We start from the raw sequence: 21,470 nt of genomic DNA, 5'->3' as shown, positions 1-21,470 counted from the left end.
CATATTGTCATTAAAGTGTACTCTTTTAAAGTTCACTTAATTGGCCTTTAATTTAAATTATATTATCTGCAAGTGCACTTTTTAAAAAATATACTTTTAAGTTTTGAAGTACACAAAATGTACATTTTTAATACAATTAAGCACACTTCTTTTTCACAAGGGACATTAAGGGACAAATCAAATATAAAATAGCATATTAAAGTTAAAGTTGCAGACTTTTTGTGTATGTGTGTGCTGTACAGGTCTGGTATAAAGAATGTTTTTGCTCAGGTGGCCTAAATTTTTCCCCAATAGCAAAATGTTTTGCTCAGCAAGAAAACAAAAATTAGAGGGAACATTGATCAAGGGTCTGTCCATATAAACATCCCTTGTACACTTCACAAAGTGGAACACTCTTCATAATGGCAGCAGGGATTCCCCCAAGGGCAAGGGAAGTGTGAACCTCCTTGTTTTCATTCCTTGCGTCTTCGCTTCACCCCTCTTAGGATGCGAGGAAAGAAAATCAAAACTGAGAAATCAAAGAAAAGCTTATTTGTAAATTACAATATTCTTGATCACTCAAGCATCACTTCAAAGTGTCATGTTGTTAAAGTTTGGTTACAAAAGACATTCATAATAAATTTTAGTAAAGCCAGATGTTGAAATATATATCATCATGATGCCTTTTTACTTTTAATTTTCATTGTATATTGCTCTGAATTTAATTAAAAATGAATTCTGAATGTAACATCAAATTCAGTCTTTGCTTGTAAAATGTAGCAGCATTTTCATTTGCAACAGCAGAGTGCTCTGAAGTGTAAGGAAGCTGTGCTCCGATTGGCTGTTGATGAACTGTGATGTCATCACTGGCTGCTACAAGAGTCCAACTGATAGCACATTTAGTCAATGTGCTTAGCTGAGAGTGCTGTGAGCATGTAAAAGAAACACTGTTCAGACAAAATGACCGGATGATTAAGAGGTGAAACAATGTGAGAACACTGTGTGAGACCAGAACACTTTCTAAGAGAAACACAATTCAAAAGGATTTTTATCTTTTTTTCTTTTTGGATATCTTATGGGAGTCCATAAAGAGTGGAATTAAGTTGGAGGACTCTAAAACACTTTCCTGGTTTTAGTAAGTAGATTGACTATACAATTTGCTTCTTTTTATGTTTTTTTTTGTTTGTTTTATCATCATGATAATAAATAACGTCCATGATAATAATCATGACAATTCTCATACTTTTCTTTCTGATTGACATTGTATGTACTTTCTGTTCACTTGTGCATATAAAGAATATTTCTTTTAAGGCTAATATTGCTCTCACCAAAAGTTATGATGATTTTCCTTTCTCAGGACAAAGCTCATGGAGGGACAGCATACACTGAGCATGGAGAACACCTCCCTGCACATGAACCTTTCAGCAAGGCTAAACAATTCCTTGCCTGGCTTGGAGTACAGCAAAGGAGAGGTGGTATTAATTAGCATCTTAATGGTGATTCTGATTGTAGGCATTGTCTTCGGCAATGTGCTGGTCATCAGTGCTATTGTAAAATTCCAGCGTTTGCAGACGGTCACCAACTACTTCATCAGCTCCTTGGCCTGCGCAGATCTGGTCATGGGCCTTATGGTAGTGCCATTTGGCGCATGCTACATTCTCCTCAACAAGTGGCACTTCGGAAAATTCTTCTGCGAGTTTTGGACGGCTACGGATGTATTGTGTGTGACCGCTAGCATTGAGACGTTGTGCGTGATTGCCCTGGACCGGTACGTGGCAATTATGTGGCCTTTGCGCTATCAGTCAATGCTTACGAAGCAGAAGGCCTGTGGGGTGCTCCTAGGGGTGTGGGCAGTGGCCGCCCTCATCTCTTTCTTGCCCATCCACATGGAGTGGTGGGTGTCAGATGAACCTGAAGCACTGAGCTGCTTGGAGAACCCGACCTGCTGTGACTTCAACACTAATGCCGCCTATGCTGTGACCTCCTCCATTATCTCCTTCTACATCCCGCTGGTCATCATGGCATTTGTGTACAGCCGGGTCTTCCAGGAGGCCCGTAGACAGCTTCAGAAAATCGACCACATCGAAGGGCACATACGAACACAGAGCTTCAGCACCCAGGAGGGAAATGAGGTAAAGAACCGGAAGACCAAGTTCTGCATGAAGGACCACAAAGCTCTGAAGACCTTAGGAATCATCATGGGAACCTTCACCCTCTGCTGGCTCCCGTTTTTTGTGCTTAACGTGGTGGCAGCAATCTGGAAGATGGACAACATCATGTTGCCATTCAGGATCTTGAACTGGATCGGATACGCCAATTCCGCCTTCAACCCCTTGATCTACTGCAGGAGTCCTGAGTTTAGATGCGCCTTTCAGGAGGTCCTGTGCTGGAGAACTTCTCAGTTACCTTCCACAAAGAATAACAAGGGATATACCTACAGCAGCCACATCTGGACACAAGTCAACATGAAGACCACCAGACAACGAGAGCCCTCAGCAGCTTGTGAAACGGAAATGAGTGCTGACTGTTTAACTGCAGGTACCAAAAACATTGTAATAAAGCTGTGACATCCAACTTTTAAACGTTTGAAACCTTAATGTTCATAGTCCCTGTACGTAATTTTAAAACACTAGAGACCTTTCTGTTTGAGGCCACTTTTGTCTGTGACAAAACATGGTTTTTAGGTTTTGTAGTACTTGACCCAAGAAGATTTAACTATAAACACAATATTTAATAGGTTCTGTTGACATATGCTTATACTTTTATTGACTGAGTCAGAACTAATGAAACTGAAGTAGCTTCTGTTTCTGGACAAAGAAGAAAATGTGTGCAAGAAATCTAGGACAGAGTTTCACAGTCTACCTCTGAATCACTACCTCGGGACAGTTTTCATGTCTCAGTTTTCATGTTCCAGTTTTCAAGCTAAAACCTGCGTGGATAGTTAATTCATAATTTATAAAAAATTCCTCAACTTAAAAACAGAGAGTCTGGATTTGTAAAATATGAAAAATTAGTAAAATATGCATTACATATCTTAAAGAGAATCAGAGGGTTGTCTTGTACTAGACAGACTTGTTACATTCCATTAAGAGCTTTGGCTCAGTGAAAGCCAGGGTCTTCAGTATCTCTGAGCACTCCTCCAGAGAGAGGAAATATAACCTTCTGATGCGGGACAACAGGTGCACATTGCTGTCTGTGCTATAACCAGCTGTTCTTGTTGAAACTAAAAAAGTGAGAGAGCCATGTAGTTCTCTCCAAGCCCTGCACTTCAACCTTCCCCTGCTAACATTTCCACTGGAAAACTGTTTTAAGGTTACAGCTGAAATTTTATCTATAAAGGTTCATATTATAAGGTGTGCCACAGGCTGGGTGGCACAATAATAATGGTTTATTTAACATGTCACTATTTGCAAGGAAGGTGCCAAGTTATTCTCATTGTTTAATACTATTTAAATGCTGAGTTTGTAAATCTTAACAAAATAATAACAAAATACCTGTTTCTTAATTTCAGGAATATAGCTTCTAGCATCAAATTCATAGGGGTAGGTTTCCATTACTGTTGTGTTGGTACTGTTTAAAGAAATATTGAACAGTCCATTGAGCAAAAATTGTAAATTCACCTGATACTGAACTGACAGGTGCTTATTTTTATCTTTTTTGTTTTATATAATAGCCAGGGCAATGTACTTGATTATGACACATACATGACTGGAAAATCTGTCATTACAAAAAACCTGACAAATGTATGCTTACATGCTGGCCCACAGCTGATGTCACTGACATGTTCACTCACATACACAGCCCCATTCGTGTGTATGTGTACATACACATACACATGTGTATGTGTATGTACACATACACACGAATGGGGCTGTGTATGTGAGTGTGTATGTGTGTACATGTTTACTAATACAGTATATGTCATGGGCATTGAAGAAAGACATATTAGACAGCTTATTTGGCTGTACATACCTTAGTCAGGATAGTGCCATATTTAATTTTTGACAGGAATAAAAACGAGCCTTTGAGAATTGTAAATTACACTTACACTTTAAGTGTTACTTAGCAACTAATGCTATTTTTACAGCTTATAAAAGATTTTTTTAAATAAACTTTGGCTACAATTTGTTTTTTGTCCTTCTTACAATGTAATTATACAATTAGGAACTGAGTAATATTACTGTACTATATTAATATAGGGTTGCAGTTAGAATCAGGATTTGGTTTAGAGTTAGTTGCATGTAATTATGCATAAGTTATTATTATAGTAAATACAGTCTACATACTGTAGTAAAGAGTAACCAAAACGTTTAGTAGACAAAAACTTGATTGAAAGTTGTGAGTTTTGAATATTATGATCCATATGATCTAGAACCTTTTCTATAGTACAGACTATTGTGCTATTGTAAAGATTTACAGCATCATTTTCATCTACATAAAATTCGATATGGTGTCTACACTGTTAGATAAATAAAAACATTTTTGATGTTATATACACAGATGTTTGAAATACTCAGAAAATATGTGTGTGTGTGTGTGTGTGTGTGTGCGTGTGCGTGTGTGTGTGTGTACCTGGTATTCCCTACATTATGGGAACCAAATGTCCCCACAAGTATAGTAATATCAGTCAATTTTGATCAGTGTTTTGTTTTTTTTCGGGGGGGGAGGGGGCTTTATGAAAATCTAAAATAGCAGTTTGTGTGTAAGGGGTAGGTTTATGGTAAGGGGTTAGAAAATACACTGTGTAGAAAATATGTCCTCATAAAACATGGAGCCTAGTATGTGTGTGTGTGTGTGTGTGTGTGTGTGTGTGTGTGTGTGTGTGTGTGTGTGTGTATTCCCTACATTACTATTCCCTACTGGTATTCCCTACATTATGGGGACCAAATGTCCCCACAAGTATAGTAATATCAGTCAATTTTGATCAGTGTTTTGTTTTCCCTATGAGGATTAGAAAGCATACAGAATAAAGCTTTATGAAAATCTAAAATAGCAGTTTGTGTGTAAGGGGTAGGTTTATGGTAAGGGGTTAGAAAAAACACTGTGTAGAAAAAAATTCCTCATAAAACATGGAGCCTAGTATGTGTGTGTGTGAGTGTGTGTAAAGTCAGGTCAAGTCACCTTTATTTATATAGCGCTTTTAACAATACAGATTGTGTCAAAGCAACTTTCCAATATCAATCATGACGACGATATCGCTGGCAAAAAAACTTGATTGAAAGTTGAGAGTTTTGAATATTATGATCCATACGATCGAGAGCCTTTTCTATAGTACAGACTATTGTGCTATTGTAAAGATTTACAGCCTCATTTTCATGTTCACATGTTTCATGTTCACAACTCCTCATTTGTTTTTTTTTTTTGTTTTTTTTGGGTCCCTATGAGGAAACAAGATTAGAAAGCATACAGAATAAAGTTTTATGAAAATCTAAAATAGCAGTTTGTGTGTAAGGGGTAGGTTTATGGTAAGGGGTTAGAAAAAACACTGTGTAGAAAAAAATTCCTCATAAAACATGGAACCTAGTGTGTGTGTGTGTGTGTGTGTGTGTAAAGTCAAGTCAAGTCACCTTTATTTATATAGCGCTTTTAACAATACAGATTGTGTCAAAGCAACTTTCCAATATCAATCATTACGACGATATCGCTGGAAATTAAGTGTCCCCAACTAAGCAAGCCAGAGGCGACAGCAGCAAGGAACCAAAACTCCATCGGTGACAGAATGGGAAAACCAGGCTCAGTCGGGGGCCAGTTCTCCTTTGGTCAGATGCACCAGCAGTTAAATTCCAACTGCAGCAAAGTCAGAAAGTCTGACTCATTTGGTTCCCGAGGTCTTGTCCCAATGGCTGTCTAGGTGACGAGGTCCTCACTGTCTCGAATTTACAGAGCAGCCATTACATGTGGGGGTTTTAGGTCAGATAAGTAACACCTCTGTTTCTTTAGAATTTAGCAGTAAGAAATTACTCGTCATCCAGTTTTTTATATCGACTATGCATTCCGTTAGTTTCTCAATTTGGTGTGTTTCGCCGGGTTGCGAAAAAATATAGATCTGAGTATCATCAGCAGAACAGTGAAAGCTAACACTGTGTTTCCTGATGATATTTCCTAAGGGTAACATGTAAAGCGTGAAAAGTAACGGCCCTAGTACTGAGCCTTGAGGTACTCCATACTGCACTTGTGATCAATATGATACCTCTTCATTCACTGCTACAAATTGATGGTGGTCAGATAAGTACGATTTGAACCATGCTAATGCACGTCCACTAATGCCAACAAAATGTTCAAGTCTATTCAAAAGAATGTTGTGGTCGATAGTGTTGAACGTAGTACTAATAGAAAGATACAACCACGATCAGATGATAAGAGCAGGTCATTTGTAACTTTAATGAGAGCAGTCTCAGTACTATGAAACGGTCTAAATCCTGAGTGGAAATCCTCACAGATAAAATTTTTCTCTAAGAAGGAATATAATTGTGAGGATACTACCTTTTCTAGTATCTTTGACAGAAAAGGGAGATTTGAGATCGGTCTGTAGTTAACTAGATCTTTGGGTTTGTTACAGGGCGAATGAGACGTGAGACGTGCAGATCCATTTGCAAGCTTTATTCCAAGTCGTGGTCAAAAACACAAGCAGGGTCAAAACATCAGCAAACAGGTATAATACAGGCAAGACAAAGAGTAATCCTAGGGCAAGCGTGGGTCTTAGATCGGCGAACATTATCTAGCGGGCTAGAGAAGAAGGGTAGTCCAATAACATGAGCAATAGTCCAAGCGAGGTACAAATGGAGAGTACAAACGAGGTAAATCCAAGATACACAGGCGAGAATACAAGACTAGACTATCAGCTGTGTAATCAGTGCAATCAGCTGTGTGTGTGTCATCAGTGCAATGGATGATGGGAACTGTAGTCCGGGGGTTGAAGTGCAACAGTAGTGTAGTGCAAGAGTCCATGTGGTGAGTGGGTGACCTCTGGTGGTGAGTGAATGGAAGTTCATAGACCGGATTCGTGACATAGCCCCCTCCCAGAGCGGTTTCCAGACGCACCTCTCACAATACAATCCAGGAGGGCAGAGACCCACCAGGGCGGAGCAGACGGAACAGGAGCCCACCAGGGCGGAGTGGACAGGACTAGAACCCACCAGGACAGAGCAGAAGACCACCAGGCCGGAGCAGACGAAGCAGAAGACCAACACGCCGGAGCAGACGACCACCAGAGCAGAACAGAAGACCACCAGACTGGAGCAGACTGATCATGAAAGCATGGCAGAGACCGAGATCTAGGGAGAGCAGAGACAGACAACACAGGCAGTGCATTCACGGTCACAGGGACCGAGGCAGTGAACACAAAAAATCAATAGGTTCACTGACTGAAACTGGACAGAACGACAGTTCATAAACAGGGTTACTGACTGACACGGGACAGGCTGACAGTTCAAAATCGGGTTCATTGACTGAAACTGGACATGATGACAGTTCATAAATAGTCTCTATGGCAGTGGCAGAGTTAACATGAAAGACATGGGATGCATTGACAGTCTCTGGGCTCATGACAGGCGGGTTTAAGGGTTCTAAGGCCGGTTTCTGGGTTGTGACAGACAGGGCAACAAACTTGGTATTGGCCTCCTTGAGAGTGGTTGGACAGACAGACAGTTCAATATTAGACTCAGGGACTGGAATCGTTAGCCAGTTAGCTTGTCACACGCGGTTCCATTCGCGTTTCTATTATTGTTTCACCTATTATTGTTTTCTTTTTTCACGCTCTGTTTCATTTCTCTCTCGCTCCGTTTTTCACAAGTTCATCAAACAACAGTGGTAAGTGAATCATTCATCAATCACGGTGAGTAATGGCTTCTTCTCCTGCTATTGTTGTTTGCACCGTTTGCCACATGTATAGTTTATCTCTTTCTTTATCTCTTTTTATGCAGGGAAATAGCATTCATAAAATAGCTGACAGAGAAGATTTTAGAACTAGAGACACGCATCCAAACTTTAGTTGAGGATAGTAAGAATGTGAAGGCTGTAGACACCGCTTTGGATGCGACTAGCTCAGGGAGTCCTGTACATTGTTCGGTTCTGGTTTCAGCGCCTTGGCAGCAGGGCAACTGGGTGACTGTGAGGCGGCATAGTCGTGGGTCTACGCTCTCACCGCTCTTCTGTTCCGATCAAAACATCAAACAGGTTCTCCCCACTCAGTGACGCACCCACTGAGAAACCTGATGAAAGTGCTCTAGTTATTGGCGATTCTATTGAACGGAACGTGAAAATAGAGACACCAGCCACCATATATATATATATATATATATATATATATATATATATACAGGTGCTGGTCATATAATTAGAATATCATCAAAGAGTTGATTTATTTCACTAATTCCATTCAAAAAGTGAAACTTGTATATTATATTCATTCATTACACACAGACTGATATATTTCAAATGTTTATTTCTTTTAATTTTCATGATTAGAGCTTACAGCTCATGAAAGTCAAAAATCAGTATCTCAAAATATTAGAAAATTACTTAAGACCAATACAAAGAAAGGATTTTTAGAAATCTTGGCCAACTGAAAAGTATGAAAATGAAAAGTATGAGCATGTACAGCACTCAATACTTAGTTGGGGCTCCTTTTGCCTGAATTACTGCAGCAATGCGGCGTGGCATGGAGTCGATCAGTCTGTGGCACTGCTCAGGTGTTATGAGAGCCCAGGTTGCTCTGATAGTGACCTTCAGCTCATCTGCATTGTTGGGTCTGGTGTCTCTCATCTTCCTCTTGACAATACCCCATAGATTCTCTATGGGGTTCAGGTCAGGCGTGTTTGCTGGCCAATCAAGCACAGTAACACTATGGTCATTGAACCAGCTTTTGGTACCTTTGGCAGTGTGGGCAGGTGCCAAGTCCTGCTGGAAAATGAAATCAGCATCTCCATAAAGCTTGTCAACAGAAGGAAGCATGAAGTGCTCTAAAATTTCTTGGTAGATGGCTGTGTTGACTGTGGACATCAGAAAACACAGTGGACCAACACCAGCAGATGACATGGCAGCCCAAATCATCACTGACTGTGGAAACTTCACACTGGACTTCAAGCAACATGGATTCTGTGCCTCTCCACTCTTCCTTCAGACTCTGGGACCTTGATTTCCAAATGAAATGTAAAATTTACTTTCATCTGAAAAGAGGACTTTGGACCACTGAGCAACAGTCAAGATCTTTTTCTCCACATCCCAGTTAAGATGCTTCTGACGTTGTCTCTGCTGCAGAAGTGGCTTGGTAGCCCTTTTCCTGAAGACGTCTGAGCGTGGTGACTCTTGATGCACTGACTCCAGCTTCAGTTCTCTCCTTGTGAAGCTCTCCCAAGTGTTTGAATCGGCTTTGCTTGACTGTATTCTCAAGCTTGCGGTCATCCCTGTTGCTTGTGCACCTTTTCCTACCCAAATTCTTCCTTCCAGTCAACTTTGCATTTAATATGCTTTGATACAGCACTCTGTAAACAGCCACACCTTTCAGTAATGAGCTTCTCTGACTTACCCTCTTTGTGGAGGGTGTCAATGTTCGTCTTCTGGATCATTGCCAAGTCAGCAGTCTTTCCCATTATTGTGGTTTCAAAGAACAATACCCAGAATTTATATTGTAGGGATGGTCATTTATTCAAACTTAAATGTAAATATTCTATTTTGAGATACTGATTTTTGACTTTCATGAGCTGTAAGCTCTAATCATGAAAATTAAAAGAAATAAACATTTGAAATATATCAGTCTGTGTGTAATGAATGAATATAATATACAAGTTTCACTTTTTGAATGGAATTAGTGAAATAAATCAACTTTTTGATGATATTCTAATTATATGACCAGCACCTGTATACATATACAGGTGCATCTCAATAAATTAGAATGTCGTGGAAAAGTTAATTTATTTCAGTAATTCAACTCAAATTGTGAAACTCATGTGTTAAATAAATTCAGTGCACACAGACTGAAGTAGTTTAAGTCTTTGGTTCTTTTAATTTTGATGATTTTGGCTCACATTTAATAAAAACCCACCAATTCACTATCTCAATAAAAAAAAAAAACATTTTTAGTGAATTGTTGGCCTTCTGGAAAGTATGTTCATTTACTGTATATTGTGACGAGCGTCCCGAGGTATCATCAGCGTTTCCCTGGAGACGGACTCGAAACACCTGCACCTGCTCATCAAGTCGCGACCGGCCACACCTGCACCTCGTCAGCCCGCGGCCAGATAAGCCGCGTGAGGCTGTCTGAGGGAGAGACTCTTCTCAGGCTATGGACTAATGTGTGTTGTCTCTTCCCTTTCTCCCAGAGGCCAGCGAGTGACTGAGTACCGCTCTGACGAGAGCCGCACGCCGACTTCACCGCACCCAGAGAAAGCACGACTAAGAGCACCACTACACGCCAGCCTGCCACCTTTCACTTTGCACCATTGCTTGTTTACAATAAATCCACCCTCCGGGGTATTTATTTTGAGCTCTCCTTGTCGCGTGATTCTTCCACCCCGTCACAGTGGTGGAGAATGCGGGCATGAACGGAAGTTTCACCGACAAGTGATCTACACGTCTCAACCCCACTTTTTTTTTCTCTGCACTTTCAGATCGGCGAGTACTCCTCCCCTAAGGATGGAAGAGCTACTCCAACAGCTAACCGAAGTCAGCCTGCGCCAACAGCAAATTGTGGAACATCTGGCGGCTCGACAAGGCCAGGCTGACCAGGAAATCGCCACTCTTCGCACGGCCGCCCGCCAGCGCGTTCCGTTACCGGACCCCCGCGTTCAAGCCGCCCAAATATTACCCAAAATGACGGCCCATGACGATGTGGAGGCATTCCTACAAATGTTTGAAAATACCGCCACGATGGAGGGATGGGATCCAGAGGAATGGACCCGCGCGCTGGCCCCTTTGTTAACTGGTGAGCCCCAGAGGACTTTTTTCAGTCTCCCCACGACCGTGACCGAAGATTACGAGGCCGTGAAAAGAGAGATCCTGGCCCGGGTGGGGCTGTCTCCAGTGTGCGCGGCCCAAGCGTTTCATGATCTACCAACCACGGCGCCCCGCGAGGTTACAAGCGGCCGAGCTCACCCGGTTGGCCCAACACTGGCTGTTGGTCAGGGCGCCCACCGCTGCCCAGGTAACGGAACGCGTCATCATCGATCGCCTCCTCCGAGCCCTTCCACGTCCCCTCCGCCAGGCTGTCGGCATGAGGAACCCCAACACGACGTCCGAACTCGTCGAGGCGATCGAGCTGGCCGAGGCGGCCCATCGACGCGAAGCAGGGGAGAGAGTACCGCCTTTTCCCCGGAGGGTGGCTCCGGAGCAACGCCCGCCAGAGGGTACCTCCCGACCAGTAGAAGGGACGGAAATACAGGACGAGTCCATGCCAACGGCACCATCGTCGCCAAAGAACCGGACTTAGTGGGCAGGCAGTGTTCTACACCGAGAACTCCCGCGAGGAGCTCCGTCGGCCACGGTCAGGATCAACGGCCGGCCATACCAGGCCATCCTCGACTCTGGGAGCGCGGTCAGTCTCGTCCAAACCAAAATCTTGCCCCCGCCTCATGGAGCTAAGACCGTCCTACCCCTTACTTGCGTCCATGGAGATACACGGGAGGTGCCCGTCCGACGTGTCACCATCACCGCGGCCTCAGGCGCCTGGCCGCTGGAGGTCGGCCTAGTGAAGGACCTGCCCGTCGCGGTGCTGCTCGGACGAGACTGCCCGGGATTTGAGGCCCTGCTCGGCGCCACGACACAGCCTGCCTACCATAGTGGGGGTCGCCGTGGACGGCGCCGATCCAGGAAGCCCGGCAGCCGTCCCGTTCTCTTGGCCTCCGACAGAGGGAGAGATGGTCCCCCTCCCAAAGTTCTAACCTGCAGTGTTGACAGTCCTGCATCTGGCACACGGCCATCCCACGGCTGGACACCTCAGGGCAGGAAACACCATCAGTCGGATTAAGGATCGATTTCATTGGCCTGGCCTGGAGGCTGAAGTACGCCGGTTCTGCCAAGCCTGCCCGGAGTGCCAGAGGACCTCACCAAACCACCCTCCCCCCTCACCGCTCATACCGCTGCCCATTATCGAGGTACCCTTCGAGCGGATCGGGATGGATCTGGTAGGCCCGTTGCCCAAATCGGCCCGGGGGCATGAACACATCCTCGTCGTGGTAGACTACGCCACCCGGTACCCTGAAGCCATCCCACTCCGGAAAGCCACAGCCAAAGCCATCGCCCACGAGCTTTTCCTGCTCTTCAGCCGGGTTGGCATCCCGACGGAGATCCTGACCGATCAGGGAACACCGTTCATGTCCCGGCTAATGGCTGACCTGTGCCGCCTGCTCCGGGTAAAGCAACTGAGGACCACCGTGTACCACCCCCAAACAGACGGCCTAGTCGAACGCTTTAACCAGACCCTCAAGCAAATGCTCAGGCGGGTGGCAGCCGAAGACAAGAGGGACTGGGACCAGATGCTGCCATACATCTTGTTCGGTATACGGGAGGTCCCCCAGGCTTCCACCGGCTTTACACCGTTCGAGCTCCTTTTCGGAAGGCAACCTCGTGGGCTGCTCGACGTTGCAAAGGAGGCATGGGAGCAACAACAACCCTCCCCACACCGGTCCCTGGTCAAGCACGTCCACGAGATGAGGCACCGGATCGACCGCGTCATGCCATTAGTCCGGGAACACCTGGCCAAAGCCCAACAGGCCCAAGCACGGCATTATAACCGCGCAGCTCAGCCCCGGGAGTTCCAGACGGGCGACCAGGTCATGGTGTTGGTCCCCACCTCCGCTTGCAAGTTTCTGGCCACCTGGCGAGGACCGTACACCGTGGTAGAGAAAATCGGGCCGGTGACTTATAAGGTGCGGCAACCGGGGAGGCGGAGCCCCCATCAACTATACCACATTAACCTGTTGAAGAAGTGGGTGGGGACCCGAGAACAAGCCGCCGCACTAGCTGCCATGAAGCCCGTCGTCGTGGACGTTAACCCGGACCTGTCGACGACCCAGAAGGCTGAGCTGCAGCACCTGATCGGTCAGTTCTCGGATGTGTTCTCCTCTGTCCCCGGGAAAACCCAAGTCGTGCAACACGACATACGGACACCACCGGGAGTAGTCGTGAAGCAACGGCCCTATCGGATCCCAGAGGCTCGTCGGCAGGCTATTGAGGAGGAAATTCAAGAAATGCTGAAGTTGGGGGTGATTGAACCATCGCGCAGCCCGTGGTCCAGCCCCATCGTCCTGGTCCCAAAGCCGGATGGCACCCTCCGCTTCTGCAACGACTTCCGGCGCCTCAACGAAGTCTCGGAATTCGACGGCTACCCAATGCCCCGGGTGGATGAGTTATTAGATCGCCTGGGAAGGGCCCGGTACATTTCCACCCTGGACCTGACCAAGGGGTACTGGCAGGTCCCCCTCTCCGAAGATGCCAAACCAAAGACAGCCTTTTCAACCCCCTCCGGCCACTGGCAGTGCCGGACCCTTCCCTTCGGCCTTCACGGGGCTCCAGCTACCTTCCAGCAGCTGATGGACGTCATCCTCCGGCCTCACCAGCAGTACGCCGCTGCATACCTGGATGATGTCGTCATCCACTCTGAGCATTGGGAGGACCATCTGGACCGTCTGCGGAGGGTGCTCACGGAGCTGCGCAAAGCTGGACTTACCGCCAACCCCAGGAAATGCCACCTAGCGCTCGCAGAGGTCAAATATCTGGGATTCCGGGTCGGTCGGGGCCTTATCAAGCCCCAGGAGAAGAAAGTGGAGGCGGTACGGAATGCTCCGCAGCCCAGGACAAAGACCCAAGTGCGAGCGTTCCTGGGGTTGGCCGGATACTACCGCTGCTTCATCCCCAACTTCTCCTCCATAGCTGCCCCCTTGACAGACCTGACCAGAAAGGGGCAGCCCGAAAGCGTTCACTGGACTCCTGCAACTGAAGCGGCCTTCCAACACATCAAGCTGGCCCTCACGGAAGAACCAGTGCTGAGAGCCCCCGACTTCGGCTGTCCCTTTCTGCTGCAGACGGACGCATCCGAGGCAGGGTTGGGAGCCGTCCTGTCCCAGGTACAGGACGGTGAGGAACACCCTGTCTTATACATCAGCAGGAAGCTGACGAAGGCCGAGAAGAACTACGCGACAGTCGAGAAAGAGGCTCTAGCCATCAAATGAACAGTCCTGGAGCTGAGGTACTACCTGCTAGGCCGAAGGTTCACCCTGTTGACGGACCACGCACCCCTCCAGTGGATGGCCAGAGCCAAGGATACCAACGCCAGGGTGACGCGGTGGTTCCTCGCGCTCCAGGACCGGGCTGGAGCCTCCAACTCTAACACCGATGGACTTTCTCGGCTGTGGTCAGCCTATGCAGGTCTTGTCAAGGGTCACTCCCCACCCACCCCCAGTTTCCCCCTTATTGCTGCCTTTTGTTTCCACCAGGACCAGGACAACGCTTGGGGGGGGGGGGTGACGAGCGTCCCGAGGTATCATCAGCGTTGCCCTGGAGACGGATTCGAAACACCTGCACCTGCTCATCAAGTCGCGACCGGCCACACCTGCACTGCACCTTTCTCCCAGAGGCCAGCGAGTGACCGAGTACCGCTCTGACGAGAGCCGCACGCCGACTTCACCGCACCCAGAGAAAGCACGACTAAGAGCACCACTACACGCCAGTCTGCCACCTTTCACTTTGCACCATTGCTTGTTTACAATAAATCCACCCTCCGGGGTATTTATTTTGAGCTCTCCTTGTCGCGTGATTCTTCCACCCCGTCACAATATGTACTCAATACTTGGTAGGGGCTCCTTTTGCTTTAATCACTGCCTCAATTCGGCGTGGCATGGAGGTGATCAGTTTGTGGCACTGCTGAGGTGGTATGGAAGCCCAGGTTTCTATGACAGTGGCCTTAAGCTCATCTGCATTTTGTAGTCTCTTGTTTCCTCTTGACAATACCCCATAGATTCTCTATAGGGTTCAGGTCTGGTGAGTTTGCTGGCCATTCAAGCACATCAACACTATGGTCATTTAACCAACTTTTGGTGCTTTTGGCAGTGTGGGCAGGTGCCAAATCCTGCTGGAAAATGAAATCAGCATCTGAATTCTGGTCAGCAGAAGGAAGCATGAAGTGCTCCAAAATTTCTTGGTAAACGGGTGCAGTGACTTTGGTTTTCAAAAACACAATGGACCAACACCAGCAGATGACATTGCACCCCAAATCATCACAGACTGTGAAAACTTAACACTGGACTTCAAGCAACTTGGGCTATGAGCTTCTCCACTCTTCCTCCAGACTCTAGAACCTTGGTTTCCGAATGAAATACAAAACTTGCTCTCATCTGAAAAGAGGACTTTGGACCACTGGGAAACAGTCCAGTCCTTCTTCTCCTTAGCCCAGGAAAGACGCATCTGCCGTTGTCTGTGGTTCAGGAGTGGCTTAACAAGAGGAATACGACAACTGTAGCCAAATTCCTTGACAAGTCTGTGTGTGGTGGCTCTTGATGCCTTGACCCCAGCCTCAGTCCATTCCTTGTGAAGTTCACCCAAATTCTTGAATCGATTTTGCTTGAAAATCCTCATAAGGCTGCGGTTCTCTCGGTTGGTTGTGCATCTTTTTCTTCCACACTTTTTCCTTCCACTCTTGGACCGTTAAAATGCTTGGATACAGCACTCTGTGAACAGCCAGCTTCTTTGGCAATGAATGTTTGTGGCTTACCCTCCTTGTGAAGGGTGTCAATGATTGTCTTCTAGACAACTGTCAGATCAGCAGTCTTCCCCATGATTGTGTAGCCTAGTGAACCAAACTGAGAGACCATTTTGAAGGCTCAGGAAACCTTTGCAGGTGTTTTGAGTTGATTAGCTGATTGGCATGTCACCACATTCTAATTTGTTGAAATTGGTGGCTTTTTTGTTAAATGTGAGCCAAAATCATCACAATTAAAAGAACCAAAGACTTAAACTACTTCAGTCTGTGTGCATTGAATTTATTTAATACACAAGTTTCACAATTTGAGTTGAATTACTGAAATAAATGAACTTTTCCACGACATTCTAATTTATTAAGATGCACCTGTATATATATATACCATATATATATAGTATATATATACATATATACACCATATTATAGTCCAATGTTTACCGGGAGCCAGAGCGCCTGACATCTTGGCAAATTTAAAAGTGCTGGCTAATGCTAAGCGTAAATTCAGTAAGATTGTTATTCACGTCGGTGCTAATGATGTTCGACTTCGCCAGTCGTAGATCACTAAAAATAATGTTAAAGGGGTCATATAATGGTACATGCACTTTTACAAGTTGATTGTACTGAAATGTGTGTTAGCAGTGCCTGTACACAACCATCATAAAATGATAAAAATCCATCCAGTGTTTTTTTTTTAATCTCCTTATTTGTTTTACCCTGTCTCAAATCAAGCGTTCGACCGTGTGACGCCACACGGTCAGACGCCCTCCACGATGGTTGATTGACAGCAGTGTTTCAACACAGACCGCCCTTGCTCTTGAGCGAGCTGTCAATCATAGTCCGCGTCATTGTTGATATACGCTGGAGCTGTCTATGAGCAGAATGGCGTCTAGCGATTGTGGTGTTCTGTTCTCGGGTGCAATAATGAACACAGCAGTCATTTTTATGTTCCTAAGTCCGAACCGCTGAATACACAGTGGCTGAGTTTTGCTTTTGAAGGGAATATTCCCCACGAGCAACGTCAATGTTTTCATGTTTGCGCGAATCATTTTTCACCAGACTGCTTTATAAATGAAGGTCTGTATAAAGCTGGTTTTGCTAAGAATCTGCTCCTGAAAAAAGAATCGGTACCAACTATTCGTGTTCCTGCTGAACCTCCAGAAGAAGTGAGTGTAAGGTTTAATTAACCTTTATATTAATCTGTATATTAATCTTTGCAAATCGCTAGCACGCTTCACGATGTATGTGGCTAATGTTTACATTCAGGGTACATGCATGTTTTCTATTTATGACGTTCTCAATATACTTAATAATCCCACGTTTATAATGAACAAAACGTTATGGTTATTGTCTTATTACAAACTGTGTACGCAGATATTAAAGTTAACATTATAACACTACACTAAGCTTACTTTTGTAGATGGTTTATAATGGTGTCTGTTAAGAAATAATGTAAAAAATTTAAATAAATAAAAAACAGTTATAACTGCATGAAAATTAATGGTAACACAATACTTGCAAAATACTGTTTACATCCTGCAAATGCATATGATCCAAGACTATAAATACTCTAATTGATGTTTTTCAATATTATGCCAGAATAAGTTATGTTATCTGATCACATATTTACTTTTGTATAGGCAAGCACATCTTACCCTCAACTGTTGTCAAGGCAACACTCCAGGTGTGTTGTGTCAAAAACGCCCCACAGAACAGAGGGGCGGGGCGAGCAAAGCTCATTAGCATTTAAAAACACACGCACTAAAACCGTGTGCTGAAAACAGAGCTGTTTTTGAGCAGGTAAAATGAGTGTTTTCTTACAATACTAATGAGAATTTTTAATTAAAGTATATTACAAACTTTCAATTTAGACCCTAAAGAATCATTTTAGCTTGTACAAAAATGGCATTATATGACCCCTTTAAAGAGGTGTGTGAACTTGCAAATACGATGTCAGACACTGTAATATGCTCTGGTCCCCTCCCTGATTACCGGAGTGATGAGATTCATAGCAGACTGTCGTCACTCAATGGCTGGATGTCTAAGTGGTGCCCGCAGAATAACATAGGTTTTATAGACAATTGGACGAGTTTTTGGGGCAGACCTGACCTGTTGAAAAGGAGATGGTGTTCATCCCTCCTGGGGTGGTGCCGCTCTTCTCTCTAGAAATTTGACGCATAGTCTTAGAGTTCGTACTTGACTAACTGGGGCCCAGGTCAGGAAGCAGACAGACTGGCTAAACCGACTATCTGCTAGCCGCCTCACGTCACAGAAGTCAGTTAATTTTCAATACATACCCAGTCAGCAAACAAATTTGGCCCAGATTTGGCATGCATCTGGCACAGCTGGCATTCATCCGGCACTGGCATACAGCATGTGGGCCAAACATGGCCCGGGTTTGGCAGAGATGGTACCGGGTTTAAGACGGCACACAAGACATGGGCCAGATGTCAAATGTAGTATTTGGCCCAGATGTCAAATATAGATATGTGGGCCACATAAGTATTGCCGATCTTGAACCACATTTAAAATCCATTTCAAATATTTTTGACTAAAATACCAATGTTTTCCCATACAGAAAGGTAATATAATCACATGTGAAAATACGTTTTTAAAATGCATAACATATAGCTCATGTTGTGTTTAATTATGTGTTTACATATATGCAAAATTATATTCATGCCTCATATGATATTATATGATAGGCCTATATGATATTATATAGTATATTATAGAATAGTATATCCTGTTGTTATATATATATATATATATTCATCTGCCATTCATCCGGCACTGGCATACAGCATGTGGGCCAAACATGGCCCGGGTTTGGCAGAGGTGGTACCGGGTTTAAGACGGCACACAAGACATGGGCCAGATGTCAAATGTAGATATGTGGGCCACATAAGTATTGCCGATCTTGACCCACATTTAAAATCCATTTCAAATATTTTTGACTAAAATCCCAATGTTTTCCCATACAGAAAGGTAATATATTCACATATATGTGAAACACTGTTAAATATATTGAAATACATTTTGAAAATAAATTTTTAAAATGCATAACATAAAGCTCATATTGTGTGTTTAATTGTGTTTACATGTGAAATTATATTTATGCCTCATATGATATTATATGTTTTGCATTCACTGCTTTCATATTCTCATTCAATTTACAGTTTGATGTAGGCCTACTAAACAAGACATGATAAAGTTTCAGGACATTTTATTTTACTTTTACGTAAATGCGTAACTTTGATGTGTTAGGCCATGTTGGCCAATCAGAAGCCTGAAAAAGTTTCCAGTAGGCGGAGATAACAGCGCAGGCTCCAACGTCACAAGCCAACAACTCCGTTCGAACATTTCAGTGACCTGGTGCAGCGTTCGCGTGAGGACGAACAGCCAAACCGCATAGAAAAAGCTGCTGTTTTGAAAATAACCGCGTTCATGTGGACAGGGCCTATGGGCGCGCGTTGAGCATTCAAATCGCATTTAAACTGGAGCGGCGGAGGTTACCATGGTAACAGGGCGTCCTCTCACTCAGCTGACAAGTAGCGAGAGGCTGTCTCTCTGCTGTTTTCACTGCTTTCAGATACGTTTAGTCCCTAAGGTTACACAAATAATACATACAACCGTTCCTGACACAGTCTTACATGTAACTGACACGTTTCTGTTGAATCTTTACTTTACAGGATTGGTTTAGTGCAGTGTTCGAATTGTGTCAAAGCTCTTGGGGGGTCCCCCTAACCAGACCCCCCCCAAAAAACCCAATAAAAAAATAAAAACTTGTATAAATATGATTCATATTTTTTGTCTTTTCCTTTTTATCGTTGAGAACCTAATTCTAAGATAAAAGCGTATTTTACGATGATCAGTGAATTATATTACCCCCAAGTATATATTTTGCCAGCCCCTCAATTCGAACACTGGTTTAGTGTCTTCAAAAAGACCGTTAGCATCACAACCGTTAACTATAGAGGCTAACAATTAGAGGTAAGCTAACTTATAGATTTGAGCTCTTATTAATGAACATTTGAGCTTTTAAGCACCTTTAATGTGTAGATGAGCGGCTTTGATAGTTTTGTAAATGTTTTGCTGATACTTTGTCAATAGATAAATAGAAGTCACTATAAGCTAATTAATTTAACCTAAAAGTCTGCACTGTGGGGTCAATCGGTGGGTTCCACATGTCAGCCTCAACAAAACCATAACCAAGCCACTTGATACACACCCCTCCCAGATGAATAGTCACAACAACGACAATATTCTGAACAAATATTTAATCATGTTTAATCAGCAAACCAAGTTGAATGAATCTCACACCTAACATACAGCATTATGGTCAGTTCACACTTTCACAAAAACGATAAAAAACTATTAAAAAAAAACATGCTTATTTGTTTTGCTTGGTCAGTGGATTCACCCTGTTGGAGTATGGCAGGGTGAATTGGCTTTTAGGTGCTTTGGAAAACAAAACAAAAAACAGTAAAAGAAATATATATATTTGTTTAATGTTCACGCAATTAACACAAAATTCTTAAATAAGATAGTTTCTCTATTTTTGCAATATTCAAGTGTTCATGTCCCTGAATAATATCTGCATGAACCCAAGTCTGAAGAGTACACATAATATCTAGTAGACAGCAATCCTTGTGAGTGAGAAGTCTGGTGTGGAGGCTGGATCTTGAACTGACTTCTGTCCAGGTTATCGGTCTTCACAAACTGCCCTCAAATACAATTCAAACAAACGATGTAGTGTGAGGCTCTTACATTCACAATGCTCATTTTGGCCTCGGTGGTGAATTGTTCAGAAAATTCTGCTGGACTGAAATTTAGTCTTTGGTGAACAGTCTTCAAGAGTGCAAATAATATTTTAAGTATCTTTCAGGCTCGCGTGAGGTTTCCACATGCAACAAAGTCTGCTTGAACAAAAATTTCACTACATTTAAAGTTTAGAAAATAATATACATATAGACCATTACAGTTTGAAGTGAGGTGCGTTCAGTACTGGTTCTGTCTTACCGTTATTAATTTTAATTTCAAAGAACTTTTTTATTATCATCTGTGTCTTTTTTTTACTTATGATTGACCCCTCTGTAGGTTGCTGTGTATGAAGTGTCCTCAGAGCAGAGTTAAATACCCTAGCCAGCTGATATTCGGCGTTGGAGTTCGGCGGGATCGCCACTTGTTCTGTGAGTCCGTTGGCCGCGAGCCCCTCCAGTCTGTCGCCGTCCGCAGCTCACCCAAGCCCACCGTTTGCGGGAGATCGACGCCGCCATCTGTGGCTCACCCAAGCCCGCCTGGAGTGCATGTGGCAAGCCCGCCGGCCGCCGCTGACTCAAGCCCGCCGGCCGCCACTGAGCACGGTGCCATGGATCCAGTTCCCTAGTTTCGGCCAAGAGTGCCGTTCCCCGTTCCCATGGATCCAGTGCCCCAGTCACGGCCAGGAGTGCCATACCTTGTCCCAGAAGACCCTGTGAGGGTCTCTGACTCCTTGTCATGCCCAGAAGAAGCCTCAGCTTCCAAGCTAGCCCAGGAGGGCTTCCTGTTCCTGTGGGCTGTCATGTTCCTGTGTGTTTAGTCCTGTGGACTGTTTAGTTCCTGTGTTTAGCCCTGGAGGGCTATCCTGTCCTGTGCTGTCCTATCTGTTTAGCCCCGGAGGGCTCCTGACACCCCCTAGCTACCCCATGGATTTTTTTGGGGGGGGGGTAAAAGGGTTCCGACTGTAGGGGTCGGGCCAAGGGGACCGAGGTCAAGGCCCCGAAGAAGATCCTGCCATGGCCTCCTGAGCCCCCTGCACGGC

At 44.5% G+C, this 21,470-nt stretch overlaps 1 protein-coding gene across 2 annotated transcripts; it reads left to right on the top strand.

The window, feature by feature from the left end:
• Window positions 1-913: 913 nt before the first annotated feature.
• Window positions 914-21,324, top strand: adrb2b (adrenoceptor beta 2, surface b). 2 transcript variants are annotated; one of them, XM_058757315.1, is made up of 3 exons: window positions 914-1,114; window positions 1,337-2,517; window positions 20,768-21,324. In XM_058757315.1, the coding sequence occupies exons 2-3, from the start codon at window positions 1,347-1,349 to the stop codon at window positions 20,779-20,781; spliced, it is 1,185 nt and encodes a 394-aa protein (XP_058613298.1). In that variant the 5' UTR covers window positions 914-1,114; window positions 1,337-1,346; the 3' UTR covers window positions 20,782-21,324. The 2 variants fall into 2 exon arrangements, with proteins under 2 accessions (XP_058613298.1, XP_058613297.1); XM_058757314.1 differs by lacking the exon at window positions 20,768-21,324 and having other exon boundaries at window positions 1,337-3,794.
• Window positions 21,325-21,470: the final 146 nt, after the last annotated feature.

The sequence above is a fragment of the Onychostoma macrolepis genome, chromosome 21, assembly GCF_012432095.1.
Source record: "Onychostoma macrolepis isolate SWU-2019 chromosome 21, ASM1243209v1, whole genome shotgun sequence".
NCBI lineage: Eukaryota > Metazoa > Chordata > Actinopteri > Cypriniformes > Cyprinidae > Onychostoma > Onychostoma macrolepis.
This window is presented reverse-complemented; position numbering and strand designations above follow the sequence as displayed.